The sequence below is a fragment of the Camarhynchus parvulus genome, chromosome 3 (assembly GCF_901933205.1).
Source record: "Camarhynchus parvulus chromosome 3, STF_HiC, whole genome shotgun sequence".
NCBI classification, from domain to species: domain Eukaryota; kingdom Metazoa; phylum Chordata; class Aves; order Passeriformes; family Thraupidae; genus Camarhynchus; species Camarhynchus parvulus.
In genome coordinates, this window is record NC_044573.1 from 109,208,488 (window position 1) to 109,225,566 (window position 17,079).

At 43.4% G+C, this 17,079-nt stretch overlaps 1 protein-coding gene across 1 annotated transcript in view; it reads right to left on the reverse strand.

Moving 5' to 3' along the window:
• Positions 1 to 17,079, reverse strand: part of PKHD1 (PKHD1 ciliary IPT domain containing fibrocystin/polyductin) — a 237,982-nt gene that overhangs the window by 190,360 nt on the left and 30,543 nt on the right. Inside the window, exons 27-32 of the mRNA XM_030944782.1 lie at positions 15,075 to 15,205; positions 14,425 to 14,560; positions 10,928 to 11,123; positions 9,394 to 9,461; positions 5,824 to 7,437; positions 5,520 to 5,663 (exon numbers count right to left, since the gene is read on the reverse strand). Of these exons, the coding sequence (XP_030800642.1) occupies positions 5,520 to 5,663; positions 5,824 to 7,437; positions 9,394 to 9,461; positions 10,928 to 11,123; positions 14,425 to 14,560; positions 15,075 to 15,205 (2,289 nt within the window). The remainder of the gene's footprint in view (positions 1 to 5,519; positions 5,664 to 5,823; positions 7,438 to 9,393; positions 9,462 to 10,927; positions 11,124 to 14,424; positions 14,561 to 15,074; positions 15,206 to 17,079) is intronic.

Here is a 17,079-nt window from a genome sequence, read left to right on the forward strand (position 1 = left end):
ATATGGCTACAAAGGATTGCAAAGAGATCAGAGGAAGTAGAATCCAAGCAAACCCTACTTCATCTGTACACCCCAGAATCAAATTTAGAATTGCTTTCTCTCTCTCAAGTGGAAGGAGGGGAAATTCTCACTTCCCCACCCCACATCTCCTGTCCATCAGATGGAGATATCACTTTTAGAGGTGATGTTCTTTCTCCATTCCTTCCTTCCTTGGGGCTCTCCAAGATTCTCCCGACTCCCTCCTCTCAGAGGTTTTAATGTTTTTATTCATTTAGGAGGAAGACTTGGCCTTTCCCTTCCTATTCCTCCAACCATTAAACACAAATAGCCCTTGGTATTGTTGGGGCCATTATCTCCTACCAAACAGCAGCACAAAATACCAACTAAAGATTTCAACACACTTTTGGCACACCCTAAAAGGATATTCTGCCTGTTCTGGGACACAATTCTTCCCCGTGCTTAATTGGTTAGTGTTCAAACCCCAGAATGAAGCTCCTTTAGGCTTTATACTCCCTATAAAGATCAAACCTGCAATCCCATTGCTGGGATGAATGCTCTCAGCTCATTACAGCTTCTCTTTTGAGATCAGACACTACAGCAGCCAAATCTCTGTGTGGTGGTAATGGCTTAGGGACTGACTACCCCCAGCCCTGGCTTTGAGGGATGCTCTGGCTTAATCCAGGATCCTGGGATGCTCAGCACAAGGGCTTTGTTCTGGGTCACTGTTTAATTACAACTGCTGGATGTGTGATGAGGCTCAAACCTACAGGAGGCTCCAAGGGCAGCTGGGGATTGATTGAAGAACTGCCCAAGGAGTCCCAGTGCCAAAACTCGCATCCCTGGTTATCCACCTCTCACAAAATGGACTGTGGAGCAGCAACATGTGCTTAGCAGGGAAGACAAAGAATTAAAAAAACAAAGTTAACAAAAGGGAGAGGAGAAAGAGACCTGTTAAGGTCATGGAGTCCAACCTTTGCCTGTGAAGAATTGCTCCCTGTGAGACATTCGTTTCACAGAGACAGGTTTCAGAAGTCCCAAGGGGTGGCTTTCAAGCATCTACTCCACTGCCTGATAGATCTCACTGTCAGAACATTCTTGCCATGTAATTAATATGTTTTATTTCCCCCTCTTAACTTCATTTCTGGATTTGAAAGGTAGAAGGGACCATTTGGATCCTTTGGTTTGATCTCCACAATAACCATCAGAGGCCCTGGTTTCTCCTGAGGTCCCAATTGCCACAACACCACAACAGACCCCCTTCATATCTTCTGCATCTGCTCATACAAATCCCCAGATTTCCCTGGCTCTAGTCCCCACTGTCCTGGCCCCACTGCTTCTCCTTGTTAGAACCAAAATTCATTCCTCTCTCCTCTTGCCCCATTTAAAGAGCTCCACCAAATCACATCCTTTTAAACCAGTCTCATTTCTAGCCTCTAATCTAAATCCTCCTCCCTAAACATCCACTTTTACCAGTGGAGTCTGGTTAATGGCAGGTCCAGAACCCTTAAACAAAGATCCCAAAACTGTTACATCAAAACCATAAAGTCAGACCTGTTGTTCCAAGCATGCTGATGCAACCAGGAAAATCAGCCTCAGCTTTTACCTTGATGCATCTTCTTATTAATTCATCTCCTTTTAAAGATGCCTTCCTTACCTTCACGTTAATGTAAAACATAAAATCTCAGGGACTGGCTTACTGGAAAAATTATATATGGTATCTACCCTAATATCACTTTAGAGGAATAATCAGATATTTTCTTACCTGTCTAAAGCTTCATGCCAGTTTTCTCATCTTTCACAGGAGCACAACTCAGTCCCACAAATATTAACCACATGTTCTGTAAATTTAACCTGAGCTGAACAGAATCTGCAACTGCAGTTTTGCTCATGCAGTGGCAAAGAAGCAAGAACCAGAGAAGGGGACAGCTTTCATGATCATAGAATAATTTTGGTTGGAAAAGCCCTCTAATATTGAGCCCAACCATTGCCCCAGCACTGTCAAACCCACCAGTAAATCACGTCCCCAAGTGCCACAACTACATGGCTTTTGAACCCTTCCAGGCATGTTGATCAAGCCAGTTATATCTTTACTTTTAAAGACTCATGGGTTAATTTGGGCATTTTTCTTTTGGTTTTGTTTTTCCTTGAAGGCAGTGAGGTTTTCTTAATTTTATTTCATTTTGTTAATTTTTTTTAAGCTTTAAGGCTGAAAATCAAATTTTAGCTCTGTTCTGAATTGATTTTTCTGCACCTTGCAAAAGACAACAGTTTTTATAAAATAGTCTGGTCTTGCATTCCCATTCCTTGTGGTCTGGGTTGAGCACATCTCAGTAACATGCCCAGCCCCTGCCACTGATCAAACCAAAACCTCACTGTGACCCCGCTCAGCACCAGCTCCTAAGGAAAGCCCCATGAGGAAGGCTTATGGATGGATCCTGCTGAGCCTGGCAATTCCTCATCTCTCAGAAAACTTTCTGCTCAAAGGGAAAGAAGGAAAGAAGTCACATTTCCTACCTGCAGAGCCTTGCCCTGTGGACTGGATCACATGAGAGAGCCACATGGACCAGCTGGGGATGCCCACGTGGACATCTCTAATCTCGAGCAAGCCAGACACAACATGACCCAGCACTGAGAGCCAGGGCAGCCATTGCCACCTGACATCCCACAGTGCCAGAGGAGAGAGGGGGTTCTGCTCCACAGCCCTCAGTAACAGAAGAAATGCAGCTTAAACTCTTCACATCAGCCAGTTCAGCGAGCAGAGCAGGGAAAGGTCAGACAAATACCCACAACTGGGACACAACACTGAGGGGCTCTGGAGCACCACAGACATCCTTTTCCCATTTCTGGAGTCTTTTTGCCACCTCTCCCATGTGGATGAGGTAGTGCAAGAAAGGTCTGGGCGCTAGATGTGCTAGCACCAAGTGGCAAAATTCCCCAGGCAAACAGAACAATGTAAACCATGAGGTGAGACTGGAGTTACTGCATTTAAACACCCTAAATGTGGTGAGGGCAGGGTTAAAACCTTAAATATGTGTTTTAAAAAGTGCTTAAATATTAGGCATTAGGTGGAAGAGTATGTGGAAAGCATCTTGCTCTGTATACAGACATACAGATCCACCCATGCCAGATGTAGATGAGCACAAGCTGAGTGCAGATGTTTTAGGGAGTACAAAGAGCCTGACAAACACATTTTTGAGCAGCCGACAAGATGATTTTTATTTCTTTAAGAAAAGAAAAAAATATTTGTAAATATTTAATTAACAAATATTTTGCAACTCAGCTGGTGACACTGGCACGGCTGCAAAACCCGGGGCAGGAGACAGAGGGTGAGGCAAGGCTTCCTTTGCATTTCCCCTCCAGACACTCAACCAGCGATCGGCATTCCCTTGCTGACATCTAGTGACAGGAACAAGCATCGTGGTCCTGCCTGTAAGATTGCTTCTCTCAGGATCCCTCTGCCACCAACCACTCAGGGAGTTCTGAGCACAGTTTGGATCAATGTGATTAAATTATAGTATTCTATTCTCCCTGCAATAACCAGGGTGCCCCATTTTGTGCTTTATTTTTTTTTCCAACACTCCAGCACTGTCTTTTTCTATTTAAAATAACAAGCAGTTTTGTGGACTGTGCCTGGGCCTTGTTTAAAACAAAGAAAACTGAGCTCTTTATGCCCTCTTGGCGTCTCTTTTTGAGTGCTTGTGATTGAGTTTTAAAGCCCTTTTTCTTTCTCCCTTCCACCTTTTTTAGTATTCCTCATGGCACTGGGGTTGGAACTAGAGGACCTTTAAGGTTCCTTCAGCCAAAATCTTTCTGGGATTCTATGAAAGGAACTGTTCAAAATGACAGGAGTAAATTTAGAATTTGGGAATAAGTGAGGCTGAAGAGAACACCTGGAGACCTCTTGTCCCAGCCCTTGCTCAAAAGTTAAATTTCACATTGGGGTGGCTTCTTGGCAAATAATTTATTCAATTTCTATTTCAGAGGATGGATATTCCACACACCTTTGAACAAACCCCTGTAAATTTACCCTGATGGACACTGACTTGCCACCTTTCTTTCACATCCACAATGAATAAGAGGTCATGGATCTCTGGTCACCTGGATACTGGATGTCTGGACAACCTCAGAACAGCAAATATTTCTGCAGATTTCCAGATGTTCTCCAACTTCAGAGCTATGAGGGGCTGAAATGTTAAGCTTCTGAGTGTTGGAATTCCTGAATCACATCACCATTTAGGCTGAAAAAGATCTCCAAGATTGCAGAGTCCAAGCTTTGACTGCTCCTCATCTTGTCACCCAGACCAGAGCACCGAGTGCCATACCAAGCCATTTCTTGGACAACTCCAGGGATGGCGATTCCACCAAGGAGTCAAGCACCAAGGAGAATACTCCATGTTTAGAATTTGGGGAATGGTACATGGCTCAGAGATGGGACTTAAAAGCTTAAATTCTCCTTTTGCAAACCTGAGAAGCCTAATTCTGAGCCTTCAGTAGGAAAAGGAGGGAATGTATCTTGTCCCAGGAAATGCTCATTTTGAAGAGTTAGCTCCAAAATTTAGGCAGGGTTATTTCTCTCAAAGAGAGATGTGGAGGTCATCATGTCTCTCTCCAGTTAAGGAAGATGCTGTGGTCATGATGGATGATCCCATCCTCCTCTCAAGGAAGTCAAATCCTCATCTCCAGCTTCCCAAAGGTATGAACTGGCCATGGTCTGTCATTTATTCACCCTTCCAGTCATTCACCTTTCTCCTTCTACACCTTTACCCCACTGAGGCCACCCCACCATGTAACCAAAACACAAAATGTGTGTTGCCACAGAATCAAAGACTTGTTAAAGTTGGAAAAGACCTTTAAGATAATCATGTCCAACCATCATCTCACCAATACTATGTTCACCACTAAACCTTGTCCTCAAGTGCCACATCCACATGTTTTTATAACACTTTCAGGAGTGATGGCTCCACCACTTCCTTGGGCACCATCTTCCAAAGCTTGAAAACACTGTATGTGAAAAAAAATTTCTACTATCTGAACTGAAACTTCCCTGGTGCAACTTGTAAACATTTCCTCAGAAGAAAAGGCATTTAAGGGAGTTTAATTCATTAAGATGATCATGATGGCTAAGAGGTGCTTGGGTACCCAATCCTGCAGTCCATATGCATGTTTTACACGGGGATCTTTCCCAAGGAATAACTGCTGTGAGGAAACGTTGATGTCATGCAAGTTTGGCCACAGGCACATGATGGATCTAATCCAACATCCGTGGCCATGGACACAAAACTCACCCTGACACCATCTGTCCTTAGACTGAGTGCAAAAAACAGAGGTCACAGATTCATGGAATCATTACGGTTGGAAAAGACCTCCAAGATCCCCAAGTCCAAACTTTGTCAGTTCCTCTCCTCTCTCCAGGGCTGCTCCTTGTTCCCCTGGGATGAGATACACCAGGACTCCCCATTTTGGGTTAAATTTTAGGGGATATTTTTTATCACAATGACAGTTTCTGAGTTTTAACTGACCTGGTAGGCGTGGGGCAAGGCAGCTCAGCTCAGTCACTGTAGTGTTGCCCAGGAGTTCACAGCTGGTGCCACAGACTGTGACCAAAGTCTTTCCTGGGGAAAACCCAGTTCCATGCAGGTAAACTTGTCCTTCATTCAAGCCACCTTAGAAAAGAACAGAAAATGGGATTTAAGACAGAGCCTGACAGCTGGCTCTCAACAAAAGTTTTTTTTAATTCATAACTTTTGCTTTTATGACAAAATGTCATAAAAGTGCCTCACACAAAACCCTGTGGAGGAACTGCAGCAACCCTCCATGAATTACCCCAGTTGTGATGTGCAGCTGTCACTGCCAGATGAGAAGTGAACGACAGGTTGGAGGAAGCCCATCCCCTGGGAATATCCAGGCCCAGCACAGGGTACTCGCCCACAGGGAGCAGAGGAGCTGTGCACTGCAACGTGGAGTGACTGATGCTGATGTTGCTGCAAGGAAAATCTCCAATAAACACCTGGATAATGTCCATCTCTGTGACCTGTGATACTGTCAAAGTTAAAAGGACACCAGTGGAAACAAGTGAAAGGAAAGCTGGGGTAAATTCCTCACTGTAACTTATTGCTCCAAGGTAATAGGAGTGTCCATCTACTTTCAGACTCAGAGCCCTCATGCCTTTCCCTGGAGGCACCGCGCACTGGATGAGCACACAGGTGATGTTGAGAATGAGGCAAGGGTGATGGTCTATGAGGACTGAAGTCATCCTCTTTCCCTTCAGAGCCAACCCAGCCAAGCTGAGCAGGCCTCCCCCATTGGTGCTGAAATCCCGTGGGTAAAACTGGTACACCCAAGGCAGGATGGTGAGAAGGCTGGATGTCCCTCTGAAACAAGCACGGCCACTTTTCCTGCTGGCTATGGAAATGCTGTGCTCCCCTGGGGCCAAGCAGGCTGTCTGGCATGTGATGATGGTCTCATTCCAAAAAGTCACCTTGCAGGCAGTGCTGTTGTCCACATGTACCACGGGGCTGTCACCCTGCCATGCCAGCCTCTGTCCTTTGATTGTCATGTGGGTGGATGTCCCATTGGTTTTCCAGGTCACCAGATGTACCAGGGGGGTCCAGTGCTCCTGCAGGTGGAGTGTGCAGCCCCCAAGGCACACACTGTGGACTCCATTGACAACCACAGTGACACTGAGAGCCCGAGATGCCTCAGCCAGCCACTGAGGGTGCAAAGGGTGGGCCCCTGGAAGGACAACACAGCTGATGGAGTCATTATCAGACTTCTGGATCTCACAGGAGTAATTATTCTCCAGGATGACCTGCACCAAATTCCTCCTGGATTTTAAGGCAAAACCAGATATAGTGAGCAACATCCCACCACAGATGGATCCTTGTGATGGGAATATGGAGGTTATCTGTGGAGTTATGGTGATGGCCTGCTGCCTTGCTGTCACCTGAGCATATCCCAGCTGCCTCTGGATGATCTGGATGGGGAAAGTCCCGGGTTCCAGGCTGTTGAGTGGCAAAGAGCACTGATAATACACTTCAGACTGGTTGCCCCGTTGAAACTCAAGTTGACATTCAGTGTGTCCAAGCTTAGCCACAGATCCAGTGATGTTTATTCCCTGAATGCTCAAGAGCAGGCTGCCATCTCTGATTTCTGTTTCAACAGCAGTAACAAGGGGAGTCAAAGCTCTCTGGTAGTTGAAGGTGATGGTCCTATTTGCAAAGAGAGCTTGTTGAAATGACCCACTGCTGATGGCTACATTTACTCTGACAGAGATGTCACGTGAATCTTCATTAGACAAATTAACTGCTGGTGGGGTTAGGCACCAAACTGTCTCTTCTTCCAGGTGAGTAACTGTACAGGTTTGATTGTCCATTGACACAGAAACCAGGGCAGGATTTTGGCTAAAGCCCACCCCAGAGATTGTGAGCAGTGTTCCACCTAGGAGAAAAGCAAAATAAGGAAGAAGAGTATTATATGCAGAAGAGGAATTCATTATTATCTCTGAACCATCATCTTTATGTTCCCTTCCAACACAAACCTTTTATGATAAAGCTGATAAGTATGATAGGAAGGAAAGAAGAAACAAAATCCTTTTTTTGGACAGGACAGCTAGAGACAATAGCAGCCATATATCAGAATAATCCTACGTGGACAAGAGGATAAGATAACAAGTAGCCAGGGACCTTTGTGGCAGTAAATTACTGTAGAAAGCCACCACAGAAATGGAGAAAGCTGCTGTGAAAGACCCCTGAGAGTAAACAGAGACTGAACTCTTCATGGAATGGGACTGTCCCTAGAGGTGGGTGGAGAGGTACTTTGTTCCTGATGCCCACAGGGAAGAAGAATGCAACTGTGAATATTTTCAAACTCAGGCAGTGTCAGATTTCATAGAGTCACCAAATGGTTTGGGTTGTAAGGCGCCTTAAAGGCCACCTCCTTCCAATGGCCTGCCATGGGCAGGGACAATTCCCACTATCCCAGGTTGCTCCAAACTCCATCCAATCTGGCCCTGAATGCTTCCAGGGATGGGGCAGCCACAGCTGCTCTGGGCCCCCTGTGCCAGGGCCTCACCACCCTCACAGGGAAGAGCCCACCCAAAGGCTCTGCCCGTGTTCCTTTTTTTTGTAGTACTGGAACTCCCAGTGTCCTGCCTTGCTTCAACCTCTTTATCCATTAAGCCTGTTCTCTTCCTTTTCCCATGATCTGGCTGAAAAAATAAGTTGTTTTGTGATGAGGTTTCTTTTTAAGTGAGCCTAAATCCTTAACCCAGATGTACACACAAGTGTTAGAGACAACAAAAGATTACAGATAAGGGGGAAGGGACTTGTGCTTTTTGCAGCAAAGAGGTTTCAAGTCGGCTTAAGCCATTCATAAAACCACAACCAAAGAGTTAATTAGTTCTTATTTAATTTTCAATTTACCCTGAAATATAAAAAAGGTAAAACTTGTATTATTTTTTGCAGTATGGCTTAATCTTCAAAACTGATAGGATTTGCTCTCCAAGCTCTATGCATTCTCTCATCTTTCAAGGCTTGAGCACTTCACAAACTATTGAACTAATCACGTACCAGAAAGCCTCTGAATTTTTGTGTCTTAAAATGTGTTGTGAGCCTGGGAGAGCAATCTGTGGAGGACCTGAGGTTGTAGCACAAGAATTTCTCTGTCTTCTATAAAAGCATTTCTAAGGGCTCATGTAAAATTCACTACAGGGATTCAACTCTCCTCCACCACCAGCCAAATGACAAAATAAATCAGCCACCCCAAATCTGCTTTTGAAGATTTAAAGTAAAACTTTTCTTTTTAATTCAGCAATGTTCTGCTCAGAAACACACTTAAATTATTTTCAACGTCTAAAAGCTTAGAACGGGATTAATAAATATTTCCCTTTTGATTAAAATTAACATTGAAAAGGGGCTTTTTTATTTTGTCTTTTCAACATAACAAAAATGAACATCCCTTTTGGGATCACTTCAAATTATTGTTTGCTTCAAACCACAATTGTACTCTGCTTTCCACCTAACTTTCACATGGAAAACCTTGAAAGATGGGGGCAAAATGACTGAAAGAAACAGCACAGATGAGCCAGGTGTGGGCGTGCTGTGTTTTCCCAATGGGAACATGCAAGGATACATGAGCAAACACTTGGGGAAATCAATTTCAAAGCACAGAGAGCCCTGAGCCAGCCAACCAGATGGAGGGATGCTCACTACAATCCCACATTTCCACACAGCTGCTGTCTGCCCGTTGATGCCTGCATAATAAAGGGTCACAGATCCAAAACCCCCTCATTTAAACAGATGTGAAATGGGATGCACTTTCCATTCCTGCAGGAAAACTGTGCCCTTGATCCCTTTAACCTCCATAAGTGGCTGCAGATGTACCAATGCTGTTTACCCAGAATGGAGCCACAACAGGGCTGGATGCTGAAGATCTCAGAGAGGTACTGGATTAATGGCTCAACCCTGCAAAACACAATGAACACAGAAAGGATTTGGGGCAGTTAGGGCTATTCTTTTATTTTTCCTTCCTGTTGCAGTGCTTTTCTTTCTTACAACTCCCAGAAAGCCAAGCACCCACTTGGCACATCCCCCTTTGTTTGATGTCACAGTGACAAGACCACCCAACACCCCAAATTTTTCCATGTGGTTTAGAATCACAGAATGGTTTGGGTTGGAAGGGACCTTAAAGATCTTCTCAGTCCAACCCTCCCCATCCCTGGGCAGGGACACATTTGAGCTACATCTATCACAGCAATTGGCAACTTATCAGTTGGCAACTTGTGGGCCAAATTTAGTCCAACTGAATTGCCCATCAAAGGAAGCAAAAAATAAGGATTTTTTGGCAAGCAGACCCCACTGTAGCTATGCTCAATGGAAGTGCATTGAAAAGGCATCACAGCCACCCTCTCTCCTCATACCCTTCCAGTAGAGAGTGGAGTAAACTGAACAAGAGGAAACCCAAACATGAGTTCCTGAAGCCCACCCAGGTAAAGTTATAGCTCTATTTCTGTCCCATCTACATCTATTTTACCTTATCACTCTGCTTTCAAAAACATCCCCTTTCCTAAAATGACCTTTTAGAGAAGAGATCTTCCCAATCCTGCAATCCAGCCCACCAGAGCTCAGAGTCATCTCCTGGGATGACCCATCTCCTTCCCATCTATCCCTGGAGATGAAGTGATGGTGCTGCTAACAGACTCCAGTACCAGGTGGGATGAATCCCTGCGTGCCATCCACCAACCACAATTTTTCTCCTTCTGAGGTTTATTAACACTACCAGCAGCTTAAGTTGGTTTGTGAGCAATAAAAACATCTAATTTCTCCCCAGTATTGTAATTTCAGCACCATTCCTGGCAGCTGCTATGGCTGAGGAAAAAACTGTGTTGCTTTTGAATACATTCCTATATCCCAATTTCAGGTCAGCTTTCCCCCACATTTTAATTCGTTTATATTACATTTATCTAGGCATGAACTTGAAGTGTCACCTTAGGAAATGGAAATATCATCATTTAAAAATTCTCCAAACAAAGCATTTTTGTATTGTTCAAACTAGCTTTTGTTTTTCTGATGAAAAGCGTTTCTTTTCTTCTGCTCTTTTCCTACAGCAGGATTTATCTGCATTTGACCTGAATCTGCAAATACCTTTGATTGCCTGAATATGCATTTTTCATCAAATCAACTGTTTTTTCCTAAAATGTTTCTCTCCTGCCTCCTACTGATCCAAGGGAAGTTAATTGATTAGCATTAGCAGTTTGCTGACTCGGGCTCCACAGATAAATAAATGCCTTGATAATTATTCATCATTTCATACCACACGGCAGAATTCACCTTTAGGTACAGAATTAGTGAAAAACTCAAACCTTCCTTTTCAGATTAACCCTGAAACACCAAATAAGATGGAGAATGAAGCTTCTGAGCAAAATTCACACCTGTTTGAAGTGACAGCAATGCCATTGATGAGGACAGAAATATTGTACCACCCTGCAGGCAGGGCTGGAAGTGTCACATTAACCCCACGCTCTGTCTGTGCCTGGATCTGTGGCCATGAGCTCCCAATTTGGACCTTGACATCTGAGCCCTGGTAGCTGGCAAACTGGGATATTCCGACTTGGAGCTCCTCACCTCCTGCAGAGGAAGGAAGGGAACTTTTTCAGTGTTTCTAGGAATGGTTATTTAGCACATATTACCATTGCCTGAGGAAGAGCAGAGTCCCATCGTGCCAGAGTAGGTCCAGTCATGCCCATCAGCCCAAACCCAAAATGTTGAAGACTGCAGTGGTTCTGTATCCTTCTCAATCTCTCCTGCATAAGGGCACCAGCTATCAGGGTTGTCTTGAGACATCAGGACAGTGAACTTGGTTATGACCACCACTAGCCACTCTCAGCAACACTCAGGATAGGATTCATGTCTCCCTTACCATAAATGTCTGTCCTGTAAATATCTGAACCTGATAAAAACCAAATATAGGGGTTTTTTAAAGTTTTGCAGCTGAGGGGTTCTGGGATTTTATTTTTTTTAATCCCTGATAAACTATCTAGAGCCTGTTTTTCAGAATTATGGAGTCATGTAATCGTATATGAGCCTTCCACAGTAAAACAGAAATTTCCTTGGATACCTAAAGTCAGATGTGCTTGCCATGGTTTAACCCCAGATGGCATCTCAGCCCCACACATCTGCTCACTTCCCTCCCCTGCAGTGGGATGGGGGAGAGAACTGGAAGCATAAAAGGGAGAAAACTTGTGGGTGGAGATAAAAACAGTTTGATGGGTAGAGCTAAAGTTATGTGTGCAAAGCAAAACAAGGACTTCATTCTCTGTTTCCCATGGGCAGGCAGGGGTTCAGCCATCCCAGCAGGGCTCCATCACATGGAATGCTGACTTGGGAAGACAAAATGCCACTGCTCTGTCTCCCTCTTCCTCCCTTAGCTTTGTAAACTGAACATGAGCAACATGGTCTGGATAATCTCTTGGGTCTGTTGGGATCAGCTGTCCTGGCTGTGTCCCCTCCCAAATCCATGTCCACCCCCAGCCCATTCACTGGTGGGGTGAGGAAAAGTCCCTGACTCTGTGTAAGCCCTGCTCAGCAATGACAAAACATCCCTGTGTTACCCACACCATTTTCAGCATGAACCCAAAACACAGCCTTACACGAAAAAAATTAACTCAATTCCAGGGAAAACCAGCTCTGCTCCAAAGGACCTTATTTTCAGTAATCACAACTCTCTTTCCTATTTAAGCTGCTGTGTGTCAAACTGTTCAGATGATAGAGGATACTTTATTAGTGCACAGTGCACAAACAGGAAAGGACAAAGCCAAGAGACAAGAGATTTTCATAACTTAAATTTCTTCTGAAATAGCTTAAAAAAATAAGGTGGTATCCATCAGTCCAAATAACGGTATTTTCACTGATAGCTTTATCTGTGGTCAGTGAAAAGAGATTTTATGCCATGATTCATCCTATTGCAAGACACACAAAAGAGCTGTGGCAAGTCCCACCACAGAACCATCTATTTATCTTCAATGACCATGCAAAACATCTAAACATTGAGCACAGGGTTGTGTTTAGGAGGCAAATCTCATTCTCTTGTCTCCCCTGAAAGGATGAAGGAGGGAGGAAGAAGCAGAAGAGCTTGTACAAAGATTCCTTCAACTACTTGCTCCTCTAAGCAGGTCTTGGAGCTGGTACTTTTCAATTCTGCATTCACAAAGACTCAAAGTTTGAAAGCCTGAGAAGTTGAATATGTTAATAACATGAACTCTTTGGACTCTTGGTCAATCATCAGCTTAATCCCACATGCCTGGAAGGCATCACTGTAATTTATTTATTCTTTTTATTATATAGAAGGAAAATTATATTAAAAGAGGAAGCCGTGGAGGTTCTGAATACCAGATTGAACTCAGCCCCACCACAGCTCATGAGACACTGTAACATTAAGGAATTCTTTGCACCTGAGCTGCCCGCGGCTACAAAAACCTCCCCTTGGTGCTGTGGTATCTGAATAATATTCAGATGATAAAGGACGTTTTCTCTTATTTATGCATTCTGGAGTAATAGAAAATGACAAGGGCATTTGGGGAAAAATGAACAGAAATGCTGGGAGTGCACAAGGAATTTTGGCACTGGCAGTCACCTAACCCTGTACAGCCCCAACAAGTCCAACCGAATTTGGGAGCAGTAGGTAGCTTCAAGGTGTTCACTGGAACGGTTGCAAAAATAGAGAAAAAAGTCAGATTATTATATTCTTGGAGGAATGGGATAGGTAAGAAAACAGGAATATTTCTGTCTTCCTCCCATCTTCTTCTCCACTGTCTCAGATACCAAATAACTGTTGTCAGTTTGCCATGCAGAAATGTGCTAAACTTTCCTAAAAGGCTTGTTTGTAAGTGGACATCATTCACTGTTTATTCATTTATTATTTAACTGTTTATTTATATACTATTATTACTGCTTTCTATTCCCTACATACAACCAAAATCCTGGGGGAAAAATGAGGGAAATGTGAAAAAAAAAAAAAAAAAAAAAAACCAAGCAACTCCAAATAGAAAATTTCAAAAGACAGGAATGGCAAACACTCCATGAGGTCTAATTAGGATTTTGTCCCCATGAATTCAGTGAGGTCTGTGTTCATATTCTAAAGTAAAACATAACAAGGTCAAAAAGGAAGGAACAGTTTGGCTTGGAAATGGAAACTAGGTGAAAGAAATGTTGCCTATTCCCTGATTTCAGTAACCCAAAATGCCCATGATGCTCATCATGGTCAACCCCTGGGGATCCTGGAGAAGGACACTTTACAGAGCTCATCTTGTCATGGATGCATCTGTTACTAAGAAATACAGAATCATGGAATACCCTGAGTTGGAAGGCACCCACAAGGATCATCAAAGTTCAACTCCCAGCCCTGTACAGGACAGTTGTGAGAATCCCACCCTGAACATGAGAGAGTTGTACAAACATTGGTTGAGCTCTGGCAGCCTTGGGGCTGTGACAATTCCTTGGGGAGCTTGTTTAGTGCCCAGCCATCCCCTGAGTGAAAAACCATTTCCTCATTCCCAGCCTAAACCTTTCCTGACACAGCTTCATGCCATTCCACTGGTTCTCATCACTGCATGAATGGATGGGATTGTTTCAGAGCAGAGTCAGAGAAACCTGACACAAAAGCGGGACTATCCTGAACCTGACATCCTGTGGACATCATCCATATCACAGGCAAAGCAACTCATTACCTCATGTATGCTAGTGAAAAACCAGTAAAAAACCAACCACAACTGACCAGGACTAGCAGGAAATGCAGGAACTAAAATTTAAAAGAAAACAAACAAAAAGTGTTAGATCAAACTGTATAGATTGATAAATTCCCTCTGCCCCACCACCATCAGCACTAACAACTCTTCTCCAGAAGATGCCCAACACTCATCTGCATTTTCACCTGCTATGCCACTTCTGTTCCTGCTCAGGGATACAAGTGCAGGGTTTAAGGAAGGATCATACTGGAACAAGTTGGTTACTGTTGTTGACTTGTACCCAAAAATCAGTGTCACATGGACAGCAGCATCCTCTGCCCCCTAGGAAGAGAGAGAAATAAAATGTGAGAGATAAGAATGCATCAATTTTTAAAAAAACAAGGTATTTCCTATGTTTCTGATTCTCCCATATGTGAGTCAGGCACATGGCACTGATGAAACTTTCACATATACCATACTCGACTTAAATATTTACAGTTATATTGACTTTAAAGAGCATCTATGGAGCTTTAGAAACCTTAAAACAGTCCCAGACTCTGCAGATTTGGATTTGTTATATCCATACAAGTACATCAAACTAGTAAATAAAATCCCAGACAAACTATGCCGTTTTTAATTTGCAACATTCTTACTAAATTGAGGGGCTTGTTTTTTTCACTGGTTTTCATAAATCTCCTATTCATCTGTTTTTAACTAAGCTGTTCTAATCTGTAGAGTCCACAGACAAGACTTGGCTGAGGGGCTGCTCTTTGCCCTTCCGCTAGTGTAGCTCAGGCCAGGAAGGCACAGGAAGTCACATTGGCTTCTGACTGCTCCCCAAAGTGTGGTTTCTTACCCGAGAAGGAACTTTACATTGAATTCTTGTTGAATTTCTGCCCTCCTCCAAAACTGGGCAAGGCTGGGATCCAAACAACACTGCATTTACTCCTTCCAGATTGGTCCCCCTGAGAGTCACTCTGAGTCCTCCTAAAACAAACAATTATTCCATGATGTTCAATATGTAGGATAATTTAATATACAAAGAATTCTTTGTTTATAGATGACTACAAAAGTCTCTCAGCTGAGCTGATGATGATCTGTTCCACCTTGCTGTGCCTGGCTCCCTCTCTTGCACCAGAGATCCTCCTTGCCTTACTTGAATTCATTGAATTTCAATTATTTGAATTCTCCTCCACAACACAGGACGACTGGGTTTTTTTTCTGGGTTTATTTCTTAATGACATACTTATTTAAACCAGCAAGACCTGGCCTGTGATCTCCCCCTTAGCCAGATCCCCAGCCCAAGAACGAAATAAGGAAGGAAGGAAGAAGCACTAAGAATGGAAAATGAGCTTAACGCAGCAGGTGCTCTCACAGTTCAAACAGCTGCCAAGCTCCCTGCTGTCAGAAAAGCCTGTAGCATGTGTCTAGGAAACTTGGGATAGAAAGGGGACTTGGCAGGGCTGGAGACTTGGATTTGTGAGGGAAGTCACGGAGGGATTCGTTCCGTGGAGCACTGAGCAAGCTCAGCTCTCCTCCGTGCCAGACCGAGCCTCTCCAATCCCAGGCGGGATCACGCCTGACACAAGTCAGCCTTGTGCTTGATCTTTCTTCAGCATCCACTTCCAAAGAGCCAAGGTGCCCCTTTGCTTTTCCAAGTGATTAGAGGACTCAGGGATGTTTCAAAGAGAAGCAGGAAAGAGAACAGGAGTGGGCATTAATGGCAATTCTAAGATGGAGTTTGTGCTTTGATGCGATTCAGAGAAACTTAAAAAAAAAATAAAAAGGAAATGTTGCTTGAAACTTAGAGCTTTTTCTCTAGTTCTCAGCACTGCAGAGTTTTTAGGATTATGGCTGAACAGACTGTTCAGACAGGCACTAATTAATGCAGTGTTTATTTGTATTTATTAGCATGGCTATATCGTAAACCTATTGAGCTTTTATCCCTCTTTTCACATGTAATGTAAGCAATCCTCTACATTAAAGTAATTATATATTAATGACAAATTCCCTTGCACACTTTCCTGAAATTACCTATTCCTGCTAATTCTTTAAACCACCAGAGAATTATAGAAGTTTAGTCTTGATTTCCTGTGGCTGGCAGCAAATCCAGGCCAACGAGAGCAATCAGATACATTAACAGCAAGCTCCTGCTATTCACTGGAATGTGAGAGTATCTTTAGAAAGGCATTCCATGCTTCTAGAGTTAGGTCATGGGGATCTCCCAGCATGGCACCACTGAGACCAGGGATATTTTGACAAGAGGGAGCTGAAGCAGCAAAATACAAGGTGCTCTGTTGCCTTCCTGTCCTGTAACATTAAATTTGTAGAGTCAGAAAGAGCAAGAAGTGAAAACTGAAGCCACTTGCAAATGCAAGAGTTGTCAGATAAGGAGCTTCAGATTTAGGGTTCAGAATCCCCGAGTGTTGTGCAAAGACTGATGCTGTTAAATTTTGATATCTACATTATATCTATATGCAGTGAAATACTGCCTGTGTGCACTTTACAATGAGATTGAAGAGAGGTATTTGAAAGGGGAGAAATTAAAAACACAGATGGAAGCTGTAATTCTTTCCAATTATAAGCATTCCAGGCACATGTAATGTAAGATAGCATTATTCTTGCTTTCTTTTTAATGAGTGACAGATCACTGTAATTGGGAGGAGTGGATTTGCCAGCAAAGGAAAGCGGAAGCAAAGCCCAAGCACTAAAATTTGCCAATGCTGTGTTGTTTTTCGAGTTGCTTGGAGGTATTTGGGTTTTCTATGAATTAAAAGTGATTCTTTAACTTAGTGTGTTATGACCCTCTCAATAGGGAAAAAAAATGGCAATAAATGAGTTAGAGCAGTTTTCTTCCCATG